Source organism: Pectinophora gossypiella, chromosome 22 (genome assembly GCF_024362695.1).
Source record: "Pectinophora gossypiella chromosome 22, ilPecGoss1.1, whole genome shotgun sequence".
Lineage (NCBI taxonomy): Eukaryota > Metazoa > Arthropoda > Insecta > Lepidoptera > Gelechiidae > Pectinophora > Pectinophora gossypiella.
The window spans coordinates 2,437,500-2,456,408 of record NC_065425.1 but is presented as its reverse complement, the minus strand read 5'-3'; the positions used below and the strand labels follow the sequence as shown (position 1 = coordinate 2,456,408).

The 18,909-nt window shown below is 37.8% G+C and overlaps 1 protein-coding gene across 2 annotated transcripts in view; it reads left to right on the top strand.

Moving 5' to 3' along the window:
* Positions 1-1,233: 1,233 nt before the first annotated feature.
* Positions 1,234-18,909, top strand: part of LOC126377043 (uncharacterized) — a 42,862-nt gene continuing 25,186 nt past the window's right edge. For both annotated transcript variants that reach the window (XM_050024663.1, XM_050024662.1), the window contains exon 1: positions 1,234-1,868. In XM_050024663.1, the coding sequence (XP_049880620.1) occupies positions 1,532-1,868 (337 nt within the window). In that variant the 5' untranslated portion in view covers positions 1,234-1,531. The remainder of the gene's footprint in view (positions 1,869-18,909) is intronic.

Here is an 18,909-nt window from a genome sequence, read left to right as displayed (position 1 = left end):
GTCGTCGTGGTCTCGACGTCGACGACCCTGTCAGCCCAATCAGATGTAATTTTGGCCCACTTTTCCGGATGCATACGGCAGACATGTCCCGCCCATTCCCACTTAAAAGTATCAAAAACAAATAACCAAATGTAAAGTATCAAAAGCAAATAACCAAGCATAACAATTGTAAAGTTAGACTTAAAGAAAACAATTGTAAAAATGTGTTTTTCTTCTATTTTTCATGTAGCGTGTTACAAGAATAATGAACATAGTTTCATTTATTTACAATCTGTACGGATAGAACATAAAATGGAGTTACTGTTACTGTGTGACAACCATAATTAGATACATAAATTTACAAGCAAACAGAAGACAAGTCAAGATTGATATTTTCCGTCGATAGAAGTATTTATAGATAAATTTGAAAAGTCGTTTATGGTCCTTTATCTTAAACATTTGTAGCGATAACTATCTACTAACGGGTAACCACTATCGCTCGGTGACAAGATCAGTTCTCAGGACTGCACATAATGTGCAAATTCTTTGGCAGAAGTAAACATTAAGCCGTTGGTCCCGGTTACTACTTACTGATGTAAGTGAGTGGTCTTTACATGACACTAGGGTTGGTGGGGTTGGTAATTCACCTCACAACCCACACGATAGACGACATAGCGCAGCGATATCTAGTTTCCACAGGGACCGCTTACTTAACCTGAAGATTTGACAGTCAACTAAGACCGTAATATTTTTTCAACGGTACGTATGTTTTATACTCATGTGAAGCTTACTTTATTTAAGCTTATAATGAGATTAATGATTATCTAAATGATAAAAATGCATAGTATTAAAAGTGTTTCTCTAGTTATTAAATAACTTGTAATGTATATCTATATTGATTAAAAAAGATGTGTTGCTGTCGCAGTTTCTTGTAATTTCTTCTCGTCAGCCATAACACATTGCGAAATGACATAGATTCAAAAATGTTAAATTGACCTTCAACAAGTTTATCTACGATAATTAAGTTGAAGCAGTGGGATCATATAGGCTAATAATAATAATAAATGATTCTGATTCTGACCATCCCGTAATGAAGAAGGAAATTTTACTCTTAATTTCACTCGATGTTTATGCTAACACTACACTTGAAAGTAAAATATCATTTCACCAGACCTATTAACGAAACCGTAAAGTGCGTTACGCGAAGCAACATTTTTTTTTATTAAGCATAAATTTCTAGAATCGCCTGACGACATTGCACCTTAAACAATGTGTTGCACGGAAAATAGTCGAACGTATACATGCAAACTGAAAGAAAAGTGGTGCTACATATAATGGAACGTGCACACATGTGTTCGGTGCAAAAAATAATATGCACACACAGTCCATCGGAGCCAGTGCAGCGTGACGCTGGATAAAAATCATCAGCAGACCATTCGGGGACTCATTGACGAAACAGCCACCGCCGCAGGTGGTACGGCAATAGGGGGTGTGACCTACAAATGGATTGGTGACTACTTGTGCTCAAGTGCTTGTGAAAAAAGTGTTAAATATGACTCCTGCGGCCCTTCTAATCGCTGCGGCGTTGCTCGGACAAGCAAGAGCCGTGGTACATCTTAGTTGCAGTGACAACGCCACATGTATAGAAAATTTGACGAACGAATTCGTCAGGAGTGTTCGGCAGCAGAAAACAGTGCGGCTTTTTGACGCTTTGACTGTGGAGCCGTTAGGGACGTGGCAGAAGAGGTCCAGTGAAGGATTGTTGGAGAAGATTCTGAACAACAACGCCTTTAGTTTCGACTGGAACGATTACACCTTCAGAATATGGAAAGCCCAGGACAAGAACGACGCGTTGGACTTAGAAGTTTATGAGAGCAGAACTGCTAAAGGTAAGTGTAGATTAGAGACTTTTTAAAAAAAATTAAATAGGCGCTTGAGGGACCGCGGTAGTGACCCCCGCGCCAGGTCGTTCCTGGTTCAACAGGTTTCCTTAGCAATAGTGCGCGGTAACGCGGCCAGTATAATGGGCACCTTTGGACCAGGTACGAGAGGGGCCGGTAGTTTAGACTGACCTGCAGTGTTTGTACTTTACTATTATTAAGATAAATTGTTACTAACAAGGTATGATTGTGTACTGAAATAAATAAAGCATAAAATTTTAATAAATAGGTATACCAAAAGTACACATCTCTGTTTGGATATGTGTCCCAGTTACAGGTAAACACAACACTTATAATTAAAGTAACAAATCGTATAAAACGTACTAGCTGTTACCGACGACTTCGTTCGCGACGCGAAATACGAAAATTAAAACTATATCAGAAATCAGAATCATTTATTCAACGTAATTATCATGGATAAACTTGTTGAAGGTCAATATATAATTTTCATACAATCTTAGCCACCCCTATTTACCCCTTTTGGAATAGAATTTCGTAAAACCCCATCCTAATGAGCACCTACGATCAAAAATTACCCTTAATGCAATATTTGAGACTCTTAACATTTTGTACTTTCTGAGATTTTGTGATTATTCAGTGAGTGGTATTTCGCTTTATACGTATATATTATGTGTAATATAGGTTATATACAAGTTAATAATTTGAAAAAAACAAAGGTAAAACATTGAAATATATTAATAATTATTTATTTTACGATTATTTTGAATAAAACTTAAATCAGAAATCATAATCATTTTTTCAACGTAATTATCATAGATGAACTTATTGAAGGTGAATTTAACATTTTTGAATCTACGTCATTTCGCAAGGTGTTATGGCTGAGGAGAAGAAATGACAAGACACTTCAACAGTAAGATACTTTTTAAATCAATGTAGGTATACATAAGAAGATATTTAATGTTCTTTGATATAAATACTGACTTACGTAACTCACTATTCGCGGCGCGGCCGTCAACACTACTTCAACAAAAGTTGACCTTTTCAAATCCGTTCAAATAACGCACGTTATCAGGGCTCGCAACTATTTCCATCATACTTAAGTAAATTATTTCGTGAAAGCTATACAATCATGCTATTCTACAATTTTGAATGCCCAAACTTGAACATAGCTTTTCAATTAACATTAAATTAACTCAATAGTAATATTTGACTGACAAAGAACGGAAGTTCTGATAAAGTAAATGTAAAATTCATGAACTGGGCGCCTTTTGAATCCTACTCAACACGAATTTACCTTTACGATTTCCCAATGATGTATTCAGAATATAACTGAACTCCAAATAAGCAAATAGAATCTATTTAATAGACTCACAATTCACATTCGCTAAGAAGTATTTCTAAAAAAGTATCAATGCTGAGGAAAAAAACAATATTTACGACATCACATTAAAAACCTCAAAAATAACAGTATTTCTCCACTATTTAATGGATGTTAGTATACATATATAAACCTTCCAATTGAATCACTCTATCTATTTAAAAAAACCGCATCAAAATCCGTTGCGTAGTTTTAAATATTTTAGCGTACATAGGGATGTAGGGACAGAAAAAGCGACTTTGTTTTATACTATGTACATAGTGCAGTAAGTAAGTATTTATTTTTCTTAGGATACAAAAATATATAGATAGGTACAATTCCTCGGTTTGTCTGTGGGAGTGGAGTTCGCTTAAAATTATTACGTTTTAAAGTGCAGTCTTCTTCTATCTTCTATCGTGTGGGCTGTGCGATAAATTACCAACCTCATCAACCCTGGTGTCAGGGTTATTATTGAGCCGTCATAGGGCCCTGACATGACTCATGTAACGACTACGTACGTATATTATTAAGTAATAACCGGGACCATCGGCTTAACGTGCCTTTGGAAGCACGTATCATCTTACTTTTGGACCATCAGCTGGTAAACCTGTAATGTCCTAACCAAACTATAGGGATCACAAAGGGACTTTTTGTGATCTGTCCCCACCGGGATTCGAATCCGGGACCTCCGTATTGTGAGCACAACACTTAACCACTGGACCACGGAGGCCGATGACTGCAGAAAGTGCAGTTCATTTATAACTAAGAGATATTTTAGCATTAGATGTTTAAATAAAGATTTACAGAATTTATTTCTATTGCACTCCTGACGTACGACAGCCCTGGTGTCAGAATAATTATTGAACCGCCAAAGACCTCTGTATGAATCATACTTACATTAGTAAGTAGGAAAAGGGACGAAAGGCTTATCGTGCCTTTATCATACTTTCGGATAATCACGCGATCAGCCTGCAATGTCGTAACCAAACTAGGAATCATAAAGTGATTTCTGATATGTCCCTAGAGTCCCTCGCGTGATCGAACACAGGACCTCCGAATCGTAAGCCCAACGTTCAATCACTAAATCACAGAGGTCCTTATATATACGTATATCAGAATATTTAGTAAAAAGGGTGATTTACTCTGAACCGCCGTGCGTGTATGAAGCGATTGATGAATGTGGAGGAAGCAAGAAAAGTGTGTCAGGATCGAAGCTAATGGAATTCTATAGTCTTTGATTACCCCGGTGCGAAATAGGCGTGAGTTCATGTAAGGGTGTTAGTGACATCGTAACAAAATTTTAAGGGATGATTCAGACCACGATTCTGAGGGTTTAGTAGACAAAGGACTTATTCGCAAAACGCCTTACCCGTAAAAAAAGGACCTATTCGTACAATTACTTATTCTTAAAACGACCTATTTTCAAAATGGCTTATTCTTGTAAAGACCTATTCGCGAAATGACTTATTCTTAAAAGGACCCATTGATATCAAGTGGAATTTTCCGTCGTAAAAGTATGATACTGAAAATAATTTTGAAAATTACTCAGAATCACGGTCTGAATCATCCTTCATAGTTTTCGTTACGATATGTCACTAACATCTTGCATATACTAACTAGTAACAACTGATACAAATATCGATAGTGTAGTATTTTAAAGAGGTAATAAAATCCGTTAATAAAACCGTCAAGTTTTATGTACTAAAGAAATATAGACACCTGATTCTATACTCCCCGTTTTATTAGTTACGGTAGAACATTTATTATCTGTAACGCGGTAGTAATGGCTATCGTAAAATTATAATAACAACATAAGATAGCATTACGTATGTAGGCAGAAGTGTATCTATTTATTTATTATTTGGGAGATCAACAGCATTCACTTACTGACTAATCACTAAACTAGTCATCATTGGCCTTATACGTCTGTTTCAGACGATTTATGACGTCATTGCTTCGAAGAAATGCACTTTCTTTCAAGGCTGTGCAAGCCAATCCTAGAGCGGCAAACTCTACCGCACACTCTGCAGGAAAAGTCTCCGACTGGTGGATTGTTGTCGGTTTGATGGCGTTTCATTCTCCTGCTCGCCAGTGTGTCATGAGTGTCGCGTCGAGCACATGCTTCTTCGGCAAGATCCTCCCATGCCTCGTGGTAAATTCCAAATGAGCTCATGTCTCTTTTGACGCAATCTTTGACTAATTTGAAAATAAAGTTGCACAACATTGCTCATGAAACAAAAAGTTGCTGCACATGCAAGGCATCCCCTCGCCAGCGATACTTCATACAAAAATCCTCCTTTTACACAGACACTACACATTGAGGTTATCGTACACGCGCACATGTGTGTGCCATCTAGGTCTGCCAGATGTACGATTTAAATCGTACTCGTACGATTTTTTAGCATTTCTACTCTTATACGATCACAAGACTACGATCGTACGGAAAGTGTACGATTTTTCGGTACCTGGCAACATTTCGTAATGAAACAAATGTGTTCCTCCGGCAGCTTTGATTTTTTTCAACGCTGCAGGCATTTTTTAATCACAAGTGCAGAAGAAATTAAAAAAGATATTATTTAGATGACCCCATTCTATCCGAACTGGACTGTCTTGAACCTACCAATGCTGTTTCCAGTAATTACAGTAAAAAGTAATGACGTTACTGCCACTCATGATACTGGTTCCAAGAATAATAAAACCCGAGGACATGCAAGTGATGCAGGCGATAGATGACGAATAGCGCAGTTTTCCGAATAAAAAAAACGAAAATTGACCTCAAAAAATTAGTATAAGTCTAATAAATAGTTTTATTGCATTATTTTTCTGATCCTTAATGAATTATTCTCATATTTAATAAAAACTTTGAACTTTTAAGTTGTACTATCAAAATACTACAAATACTACTATAAATACTTTTCATTTCAAAATTTCCTTGGAATACAATTTTTTTGTAGTTGACGTACGATCATGTCTTTTTTTCATCTGGCAGCCCTGGTGCCGTCTGACGCACATACGATTGAGGAATAAAGTGTGACCGAGGGGGATGAGGTAAACCTAGCCCAGCCGTTGGTGGGGAGTGAGGAGTTGCCGTTCTATACGTAGTATTATTCCCTATTCTATGGCACTGAGGCAAATCTACAATACACATCACATCACCAGCCCGTTAACGTCTCCACTGCTGGGGCACGGGCCTTCCCTATGGATGGATAGGGAGATCGGGCCTTAAACCACCACGCGGGCCCAGTGCGGATTGGTGGTTATTAACGACTGCTAATCTACAATAAGTCGCATCTATTTAATTCTCTTCGGCAGTATATAGATAAATTTAGAAATATTTACGTCGTCCTAATGTCGGCATACTTAATTAGTTTTAGTTTATCTGTATAATTATATTCTAGACATTTACCTAAACGATTATGTTGTGTGCACTTATAATTGGCTTATGTAACTGGACAATTCCTTATGTAACTTCTTAATTTATTTTTTATTATATAAGCTGTTGGTATATATTATTTACGAGTAATCTGTCTCAGAGTCTCGCAACTATATTTTTCTTATCCTATTTTCCTCTGTCTTAGCTTCACTTAATCCAGTTTCGTATGTCTCAAGGCTGTTTCAGCTCGTGTAAACAATGCCTAACGACTGCCAATACTAAGCTGGCGTATCGACTATACGATCTAGTAGACGCCTTATGTTTGATTGTATCACAATTTAATGAGTTTCCCTGAAAGCCGGGATTTTTCGAGAGAGAATTAAGCTCTAGTAGTTTTCGCCGGATGACACGTTCGTTATGTAAAAAAATACAATTCAAATGTGTCCTTACCGTATACCTACTGAATAAAGATAGTCTTAATTTCAATTTGAATAAAAACGGGAAACTGGTATAAAGCAATTATTCTGTCTTAGATAATTGTTATCACGTGATCAAAGAATTATTTTGCCAATTAGCTAAAAAAGCTGGTGAAGGGATGGTAAAACGCGATATTGTGTTTTGATTGACAGAATCAAAATCCAAATCCTAAACATATCGAAATGTCGAGGAAGCCGTCGTGCCTCATACGTTTTCAGGCGTCATTTTGTATTGGTACTATTTTTTTTTGCTTAATGCAACTTCAGATATACTTTACCGTTATGTCGGGTAACAACGCTTAAATAAGACTGGTTCTGTCTCCTGAACTTCTATTTTGTCGTTTCCGAAACGACCAGTGATGTGAAACTCATAAAATATGTACCTCAAGAACTTGAACTCTATCATCATTCCCCTAGCATTATCCCGTTTTTCACAGGGTCCACTTACCTAACCTGAACATTTGACAGGTCCGGACCTGTTTTTAAGAAGACCATTTTTAAAGAAGCTGGCCTGTCTGACCATCCAACCCGCGAAGGGAAAACCACCCCAATACAGGGTAGGTCACATACTTTGTGTGGGTTTGGAATGTGGGTTTTAGGTTTTCCTTTACCGCTGAGCACATGATATTCATTTATGATCCAAACATGAATTCGAAAACTATTTCGACAATCATTTGTTTAGGCCTGTGCTGGATTCACAGCAACTTGTACTCCATCATAGTATGCAAATAATTGGTTTGTCTCAATGTTAGGTTTTGTGACATGTGTCAGATAATTATTAACAGAAATTGGATTATCCGAAATTAGGAGTCTAGAGGTAGTAACGTCGATGCATTGGCGTGTTGTTAATTAGCACAAGCCGACTATGAAATTAGTGTTCCGACTTTCTTAAAGAGTATTTCGTATCGTATGTAGGTATGTATTTTCTTTATGTGCGTTCTGAATAATGTTATGTACGAGAAGAATTCCGCTTTCGTGACTGAAATATGAAATGGTAGACGCGATGATTGTAATTATAATTAGTGATTGTTCGGAATTCAGAGACGAATTGTTAATCTTATTTTATTGTTATATATTTCAGTCCATTCCAACGTTTACGTCACGCTTTTTTTTCATTTAATATAGAAAGAAAGAAAGAAAAAATAATCGGCAAAACATAAATAACATAACTTACTCAGAGGTCCTAGAAGTCCGGTCAAAGGATGGGTGACCACAAAAAAAAGTTTTCATCTCGAGCTCCTCCATGCTTCGGAAGGCCGTTAGTCCCGGCTGCCGCACTGGGCCCGCGTGGTGGTTTAAGGCCCGATCTCCCTATCCATCCATAGGGAAGGCCCGTGCCCCAGCAGTGGGGACGTTAATGGGCTGGTGATGGTGATGAGATAGATAGATATTTCTTAATGGCTTGAGAGATCGGAACTTGATCTTTGTACATTTCAATTTGCCCACTCATTAAAGAAAACAAGCGTCTTAAAGGCTTTTACAAGGGCCCTCAAATTTACGTTAAACGATATCGTCTCCAAATATGTAAGTACCTTTACAAATAAATAAATAATAAATAAATAAATAAATATCATAGTAATTGCTAACTGGAAAACCGATTGCAAAGAGGAAAATACAAAAAATAAAATTGAAATAAGAATTTCCAATCAAACCCAATACCTACCAATTAAACTCTTTCCTGTTTTGTCAACTTTTGCGAATCCAAAAATTGGTGTACGCTAGCGCCGCTTCCAGACACTTCATACAAAAAAACCTAGTTTTACACAGACACTACACATTGACTTTATCGTACTCGCATATGTATGTGTGACATCTGATGTCGAATGACGTAATATACGATCCCGACGACCCGATTACTCTACCCATAGAGGCGGTCAATCAGCTCGCGACACCAAACACTTCAGAACCTCGATACCGACCCCGCCGGCGCGGCGTTGTCGACGATTTCCCTCATTCAGCGCTTATCGCTTTCGACCCACTAGGTTCAATTAATTATTTCAATATTCTTCCTGTCAGACGACGCCTTGAGCCGAGATTCGCGCCGAACTGGGCACCCTCAGGCATGTTGTCTTAAATTTTGTACCGGGTGAGATATACCCTCACCGCTCCCCATTTGTCCGGCCAAGTAGTAAATGCCATCCGCGGTAAATCTACAATAAGTCACGTCAAAAAAAATATTGATGCCCATACGATTGAACGCTGAAGTATGACCGAGGGGGTGATGTAAACCTAGCTCAGCCGCTGGTGGGGAGCGGTGGTTGTTCGTTCTAAGCGTAGCGTGTAGCGTTCTTTGATCCATGGCCGCGTGGCAACAGAGTAGTTTCCAACTGGACAGTTCAGTTACTTTTTACTAAACGTCAAAACACGAAATTACTATGGAATTTGTATGAAAACCCAACCTATGACGTCATAAAAAACGTGACAAAATGTCGAATTTATTATTACATTTTCCTTTATTGAAATTCATAAAGAAGTTAAATGGATAAAAGAAAACGTTTTTTGTCACCTTTAGATCTGTGTTAATTTAGTAAACAGAATTTGAAAACTTATCTTTGACCTAGGAAACTACCCAATTCACGGAAGTCGCAATCAGTATTCTAATCGTGACGTTTCAAAATGACGTCAACGTGGAATTTCACATTAAATGTGACGTGAAGATATAAATTTAACCCTATGGCGAATATCAGTCGGTATTCGCCAAGTCCAACGGAAGCATTTAGGTACTTGCATTGATTGTAACTGCCAAGAATTATTGTATTAATTTATTATGGTACATCAACTTACTTTCATCATCATCGTTACCCCATTTTGAACAATTCAATTCAATTCTTGATGAATGGCTTCTGTGTGGTCACCCATTTTGAACAAGGTCCGCTTATCTAACCTGAAGATTTGACAGGTCCGGTCTGTTACACAAGCCACAACTTGTCTGACAATCAAACCCGAGAGAAAACCCCACAAAAACAGGTTAAGTTACATACCTGTGAAACGCGTTTCTCCCATGTTTTCTTTTACACACATGATAATTATTTATAATTCGAAAACAAATTCGGAAGACATTACTTTTGGCCCATACTGCATTCGAATCTACGACCTCACAATGAGCGCGTTTTTCCAACTGAGCGATTACGGCTCCCACACATACAGGGTGTTTGTGACATCATAACGAATACTCAGGGGGATGATTCAGACCATGATTCTGAGTTAATATCAAGTGGAATTTTCCGTCGCAAAATTCATGTTCTTTTTTAGTTTTTTAAAATTGTTTTCAATTCAATACTTTTGCGATGGAAAATTTCACTTAATATTAACTCAGAATAATCAGCTAAATCATCCCTCTCAGTATTCGTTACGATGTCACTTACACCTCGTACAAGTACATACGGTAGCCATACAAGTAGGTATGGGTGTTAGTGACACTGTAACGAATACTGAAGACGATAATTCAGACCATGATTCTCAGTTGGTATCAAGTGGAATTTCCTGTCGGAAAAGTCATGAAAATTTTAGTCCTTTTTAAATTATTTTTCGTTCCATACTTTTGCGACGGAAAATTCCACTTGATATCAACTCAGAATCATGGTCTGAATCATCCTTCAAAGTTTTCGTTACGATGCTACTCGGTATATGTACGACACATTTTCGAATTTTAAATGATAACATTGCTTGAGTATTCTTCGGTTATCAACCAATAAAGGGTTATTGATTGATAAAGGAGCTTATTTACTTACACGTGTATCAATATATGTCTCAGTATACTTGTGTCAAGCATAACAGGATAGGAACATTATTCACGCAAATACGAAATACGTATTTGATTTGATTTCAATATCATACAAGTATAATGATAACTAATATTATAATGCTTAGGAGGAAGAATTGCAAATATCAAAATTGGCTGAACACACCAGGAGACTTAATTAATTAACGCGGGAAAACTAAAGTCACCGATATAGCTCGGAGAATTGCAAAGCTGAAGTGGCAGTGGGCAGGACACATAGCGAGGAGAACCGATTGCCGCTGGGGCGGAAAGGTTCTAGAATGGCGACCACGTGTCGGACGACGCTCAGTGGGTAGGCCCGCTACAAGGTGGACCGACGATCTGGTGAAGGTCGCGGGAAGCCGCTGGATGCGGGCAGCGCAGGACCGATCGTCGTGGAGATCCTTGGGGGAGGCCTATGCCCAGCAGTGGGCGTCGTACGGCTGATGATGATGACTAAGAAATAAATTATGTTTGTTACTAAGCCCGTTTGAAAACTCACTTATATTAAATGAGTGTATTCAAACACGTTGATCTAACAGAAAGCTCGGTGAGATGTGGGTACTTAGTTCATCTTTGTGTTATGTTATGTCTTCAAGAGTGATAGTCCAGTTGATAAAACGCTTGAGGTCACAGGTTCGAAACCCTGCATAGGCCTAAACCAATGATTTTCGAATATGTTTTCAAAATCATGGTTGGATTGAAATGTCTATCACGTGCTCAGCGGTAAAGGAAGACATAGTACGGAAACCTACATTCTCGAGTAATGATGTAATGCATTTCGGAGGTATGTGACCAATATAGGATACTATATTGGGCTGGTTTTCCCTTAGCGGGTTGCAAGATCAGACAGGCAGTCGCTTCTGTAAAACCGGACCTGTCAAATCTTCAGGTTAGGTAAGCGGACCCTGTGAATAACGGGATAGTGATAGGGAGATGATGTTGATGTCTTCAGACAGTTTGCTTTTATCTTTGAAGCAATCTTCATTCAAATTCAGTACAATGTCAATGCAGTCTTGGTATCTTACTGCCTCAACCATTACAATACAATACAAATACACCTTATTGCACCAAAATAAAAAGAAATAATTACAAAAACTATCTTAATTAAGTACATGGCAAATGGCGGCCTTATCGCTTAAAGCGATTTCTTCCAGACAACCATAAGGTGAGGAAAAACGTAAAAAAAATATTGAAATATTGCGGGTACAAACTATAAGTACAACTTATTACCAATAAAGTACATTTTTACCAATAAAATACATGCAAATAAATATATAACATACTTATAAATATAATATATACATAACCTAACCTAACCTAACATATATACCTACTATATATAAATAGTACACACAATTATGAGTAACCACACTGACGTTCATAATAATAACGAAGAAGATTTTGAAAAATATGCAAGGATTTGGCTTGTCTAATAGAGGGTGGCAGAGAATTCCACAGTCTCACAGCGTACACGGAAAAAGATTTGGTATAAACCACTCCACCAAAACCATTAAGGCTTTTCACCGCCTCAAGTTGCATTTAGTACGTTTTTTTAAAGAACCTCTAGGGCCCTATGCCGTGGTTTTTCTTACAACTTCTTTTCCCTGGCTATACAGGTTGTGAGAAGCTGCAGTAGTTTTAGGCGGATGAGAGGTTCTTTGTGTAAAAATTGACGATGCGAAGTGTAGCTATGTTACATTTCTGTTTGTAATTTTTTTTACATCGCGCACATATTTTTATAGAAATACAATACAATAAAAATATACTTTATTGCACCAAAATAAAAAGAAAAATAGCGGCGTTATCGCTTAAAGCGATTTCTTCCAGACAACCATTACGCGAGATGCGGGTACAAATTATAAGTATAACTTACCAATAAATACATGCAAATAAATACTTAACATACATACAAAAATAAAAAATATACCTATAACGTTATGCGCAAATGTCAAATATCATAATTTCTTTTTAGATTAATTCCTTTAATGGGTGATTCTTATTCTTACGTTTTTTTGTGTGAGTTGTAAGAATTGTATATGTTTTTTAGGAAAATCGGTGACCCCTGAATTATTTTACTTAGGTAATTACTTCTAGTATCGTGTCCGGATATAATTTTTGCCATAAAATTATTAGATATTATATTAAAAAAAATTAGAAGTCATAAATGTCACGGAACGTGTCGTGTGAGATTGCCAGAATTGCAGATAAAATGTTTTTTTCTGAAGATGTGGCATGTTATTTTTCGAAATATTACAACAACTATGCAAGACGAACCTTTGTTCTATAAGACTGTTTAACAAAATATATAAATAATGCACACTATTTATGATTTTGAACAACATACATTTTGTGAGCAGTTTTTGTGTCACGACCGTGTGCGACACTTTAAAATTGCAATACTCGGTAGAAATAAATCTATGACATTGACAACCATTTCTAAGTTTTTTTAGAACGGCAACAATATCATCTTGTCAGTATTGCAAATGGCTAAGAGCGTTGAGACCAGTATAAAATCAATCTGCTTTTACATTTTAAAAAAAGGACAACCTTAACTCGTCAACGCCGTGTAAGAGTTTTAAACTTAAGTATCAGTGTTACACTATTGTTTGAAAAGTAATATGCACGTCATACAGAGTAGTTTAAAATAATTACTTAAGATTTGCAGTATCGTGGATAGCTTTTGGGTTATATCGAACACGTTTCAAATTGTCACGACCATGTAATGATAAAAATGTCACAGCCGTGGACTTTTTAAACACATGGTTGTGACATATAATGCATGATCGTGACATTCTTTTTTATTTCAATAATTTAGTGGGTTTTGTTGCTTTTATTTACAAATTATATTATTGTTTGATATGCTTACATACGAGTACTTACTTTACTAGTCCATATAGATCCCAGTACTGGGCAAGGGCCTCTTCCAAGATATTTGGAAGGAATTTATTCATAGCCACACTAGGCAGGGGTTTTTTAGGCGGTTGTATGTTATTGTTACGGAAGTGGATTTCGGGATTAGAACGAAACTCACTGAGTTCAAGGAGAAATATTTGTTGGTCAAATTGTTAGTATAAATAACGACAACCCTGATACCCCTTGCTACGCAAAATTTACTAAGAAGAAGTATCACAGCGTGATATCAGGAGACACGGTCTTTACCTGGAATAGCAAAGATCTTGGCCCTGAAGTTCCCAGTACAAATAACCTCCTTAGAGGAGGCCTCGACAGCTATTAACTCCCTCACGGATCACGTGAGGTCGGTTTTGAACGAAACTTCAAAACAGGTTCCGGAGATGGAAGACCATATCGCTGGAAACTGCCTACCGATATCCGCGATCTGCCAACGGAGAAAAACGCAGCCACCCGCGCATATGATTCCAATCGCACCGAGGAATGTCGCCGTCATTTGCGTCTCTAGCAGCAAACTGTAAGAAAACGTATTAATGACATGCGACAGAATCGGTGGGATAATCTTTTGAGCGGCATTGAGCTCCACCACCAGGCCATCTGGCAGCTGTCTAGGTATCTTCAAAAGGATACGGTTTTACCTCTCAATAGGCCTAACCAACCCCCCGCTTTTGACGATGACAAAAAAGCCGAATGCCTTGCCGACAGTCTCGAAGCCCAATGTTCGCCCAGCACTCTCCCTATCGACCGTAGGCACCGCTCGACGGTGAACTCTGAGGTTCATCGTAGGGCTTCTGTACCTCCCACCGATCCTTCTCTTCCACAGGTCACTAAGGAAGAGGTACTAGATATCATTAAAAATCTTCATACCCGAAAAGCCTCTGGCTCAGACGGTATCATGAATCGTGTCCTTAAAAACTTCAGTGCTCCCCTCATCTGTTTACTAACGGCAATTATCAACGTCGCCATGATCAACTGCATCTTTCCACAGCAGTGGAAAGAAGCAATTGTAATTGGTATACCAAAGCCTGGGAAACCTAAAAATGAACCTTTGAGTTACCGCCCCATAAGTCTCCTCAATACCATGGGGAAGATTTATGAGCGGCTCATATTTGCTAGATTACGGGACTACGCCGAATCCAATAGTCTTATTCCACTAGAGCAGTTTGGTTTTAGAACCAAACACTCCTGCGTTCAACAAGTGCACCGTATTATTGAACATATCTTTAGTAGGTTAAACTTAAAAAACCTGTCGCTACGGGAGCGCTCTTCTTCGATGTGGCGAAAGCGTATGACAAAGTCTGGAACAACGGCTTGATCTACAAGCTTTATTCACTGGGAGTGCCAGACCGTTTGTGCACATCATACGAGACTTCCTCTCAAATTGAACCTTTCGCTACCGCGTGGAGGGGACGCTCTCGTCACCGCACCCGATACATGGCGGAGTCCCACAAGGCTCCGTCATCTCCCCTTTACTATTTTCATTGTATACTAGTGACATTCCCAAATCCCCTAACACCTAACTAGCTTTATTTGCGGATGATAGCCATATTCTTCGTGCCGTGATCAAGTTATGATGACCGGAATTCTCCAACGCGCGGCCAATGCCTTGGGCAAGTGGTTTCGCAAATGGAGAATCGAGGTAAACCCGGAGAAAAGTGCAGCGGTGTACTTTTCAAAAAGCTATTATAACACGCCACGGTCACGCCGTCAACTTAAAGTCATCAAGATGTTTGGCAAGCCGATCCATTGGGAGGAGCAAGTCAAATATCTCGGCGTAGTCTTAAATAGAAGTCTTACTTTTAAGGCCCATATCAAACGTGTGCGCGATCGCGCCGCGTTTGTAATGGGCAGTCTTCATTGTCTCCTTAACAAGCGTAGTAAATTGTCCCATAGGAATAAGGTGAAAATCTACACGACTTGCATCCGTCCGATCATGACCTCATGAAAAGTATCGGCGTCCGAAGGACGTAATATACGATCCCGACGACCCGATTACTCTAGCCATAGAGGCAGCCAATCAGCTCGCGACACCAAACACTTCAGGACCCCAATACTGACCCCGCCGGCGTGGTCGACGACTTCCCTCAATCAGCGCTTATCGCTATCGACCCTCTAGGATCGATTAACTCTTTCAAATATTTTTCTTCTCACACGACGCTCTGAGCCGAGATGGGCACCGCCAATACTGACCCCGCCCAACTGGGCACCCTCAGGCCTGTTGCCTTAAACGTTGTACCGGGTGAGAGCCTTCAGCGCTCCCCATTTGTCCGGCCAAGTAGATAATACCATCTGCGGCAAATGTACAATAAGTATAAAGGTTTTTGTTTCCAAATCCTAACTTTTTTATGACGCGATCTCAATTATTGTGATTTAGTTAAGTATCACATAATCAGAAAGAAGATTACCAAATAAATACTTTTGATTAAACCAATTCAGTGTTTGTTTACTGCCTAATTGCTCCAACCAATTGAGACAAAAAACTAAGATGACAAAAAAAATAACAGCAACAGTTACAATGAAAAATGCAAAACAGTCACATCCATGTCATATTGTGTCACAGCCATGTTTAGTGATGTCACGACCGAGGCACAAATGTCACAACCGTGTTTTTCTACCCTTGTTTTTTAATATTCCTGAGGGTATTAAGCTTGTCCATATGCATCCAAAATATGCTTTTGATATAAACTTTTGATTTGCATCATAAAAACTCATAAAAACATATTTTAATTTTTTTTGGGTTCTCTGCAAACTATTTAAGAATTACCCTAATATAGTCTTTTTAACCCACCAATCTACTCCCTAATATCATGATTTTCATTTTGCTGAACTGATTTGAATAAAAATTGTTACTTATTGATTGTGTGTATTCACTGGCATTCTATAAGCAAATCAACTCACATTCGCTCCATTCATTCCATTCATTTTAAGGCCTTTGGTGACTCAACAGTAACCTTGACACCAGTTAATGAGATGTGTTATCCACTTCACAACCCACACGATAAGAAGAAGAGTTTTTCTAAAAAAGCGCCCTAACCGTGTTGTAAATACGTATACATTAAGTTATGTAGATAGTATAAGCATAAAATAAAGAATAATACTGTATAAGTTCGTCGCACAAGATACAAATATAGTGCAATATCGATTGTACGGCATCGTTACACGCCGCCGTCAAATTCAAATTCTAATTCTAATTCCAATTCGTTTATTCGTTCGTTTGTTCGTTCGTTTAATTCGCTTTTCGTTCGTTTTATTCGTTTAGTTCGTTTTAGTTCGTTTATTCGTCGCTTGTCACAAGATGCGCCGTGGCCACTTTTTTACAGAGATTGGTTGTCTATTTAGACAACAAACTCATGTTTAGCCAACTTACCAATATAATCTCCACACTCAGCGTTAAATCCGGATATAGCTGTTGCAGCTTCTAATCATTTCCGTTACAATGTCTAATTTTTCTGTACTAGTTACAGTACGTGCGTGAGCGCAGACTACCATGCAATATGTATAATACATACTGGCCTCTTTAGTGGATTTATTGAAGGTAAAAAAATTAACGTAGATAGACATTAGTAGCACAGTGGTACTTGTTGATCCATCTATTTGGGTCAGGTCATGGCTTGTTACAACGGCTTCCGTGGTCCAGTGGTTGAGCGTCGGGTCCCGGGTTCGAATCCCGGTGGGGACATATCACAGAAGTTTGTGCGTCCTGTGCCCTGTTTATAAACACTTACAAGCCCTGTATTACAAGTAATTTTCTTGTAAAAATTTTAATTATTACAAGAATGTATTTATCACAACCATACATGTAAATTAAATGTTACAAGTGTAATTTTTTTATTTTTTTGATAAACGTAATTTATACGTACTTGTAAGTAACTTGTAGCTTGTGAACGTGTGGTCTTGTAAGTTTTAATAAACACGACACTGGTTTGATTAGGACATTACAGGCTGATCACTCGAGTGGCCTAAATTAAGATGACCCGTGCTTCGGAAAGCAAGGTAAGCTGTTGGTCCCGCTTACTACTTATTGATGTTAGTACGTAGTCGTCACGTGAGTCATGCTAAGGCTGGTAATCCACCTAACAACCCACACGATAGAAGAGAAAGATTGCAAGTTTAGTCTTACTTTTTCGGAGTGTATGACTACACCGTAATAATATTCAATTTAATTTAATTTTGTAATATCTGTGACGTGTAATTATTATTATCAATAAATTACTATGACTATGAGGTATCATAAATAATTTAAGAGCCACACTCTTGTCAGTGTAGCTCAATTCTTGTCATTAAATAAGTGAGTATATAATAATATTATCGGAATATTCCAGAAATTGATCATATCAATAATATTACTTCTCCCATAATTCATTTCCCTTGACAGGTTTAATTTATCTACCGTGATATAATTACCCTCGACAAGTAACCTATTTTCCTGTACTTTAGTATGTTATGATCTGCACATGGTATAAGAAGACCAGGTATGCTCAAAACTGACAGCTAACATTTCAAGGTTAGCCCAGCTGACGTCATTCCGTCCTGCGTTGCCATTTCGTAAAAAATAAATTACCCACGACAATTGTTTTTATATTTATTTTGCAAGGAACACATAGAATTTGAACATTTAGAAAAAGAGTTACTTACAGATTAATTATCTTTATATATGTGACAAGTAATAATAATATTAGTGAGTAATTCACATTATTTTCAAATACATCAGTCAGTAATTCAGTTAATTTTCAATAATAAAATTTACGTCCTTGATAAGTAACACGTGTTATGTTCTCAAGGGGACAATTGGGTAGTTTCCTAGGTAAAAGATAAATTATAAAACTCTGATTACTAAATAAAGACAGATCTAAATGTGTCATTTTTTCTAATTAACTTATTTATTAATTTTAATCAGGATAAATGAAATAATAAGTGCGACATTTTGTCACGTGTTTCTATGAAGCCACAGTATGGTTTTTCATACAATTTGTATAGTAATTTCGTGTTTTGACGTTTAGTAAAAGTAACTGATTTGACTAGTTGGAAATTACCATAATCTCGTCTGTTGATTCGTTTATGAGATATGTAGACACAGCCGCAATGAAATGTAATGTATCTCGCAAAATGCGAGAATAGCTGTTCACAATGCAAAACCTTGTCCTTACGCT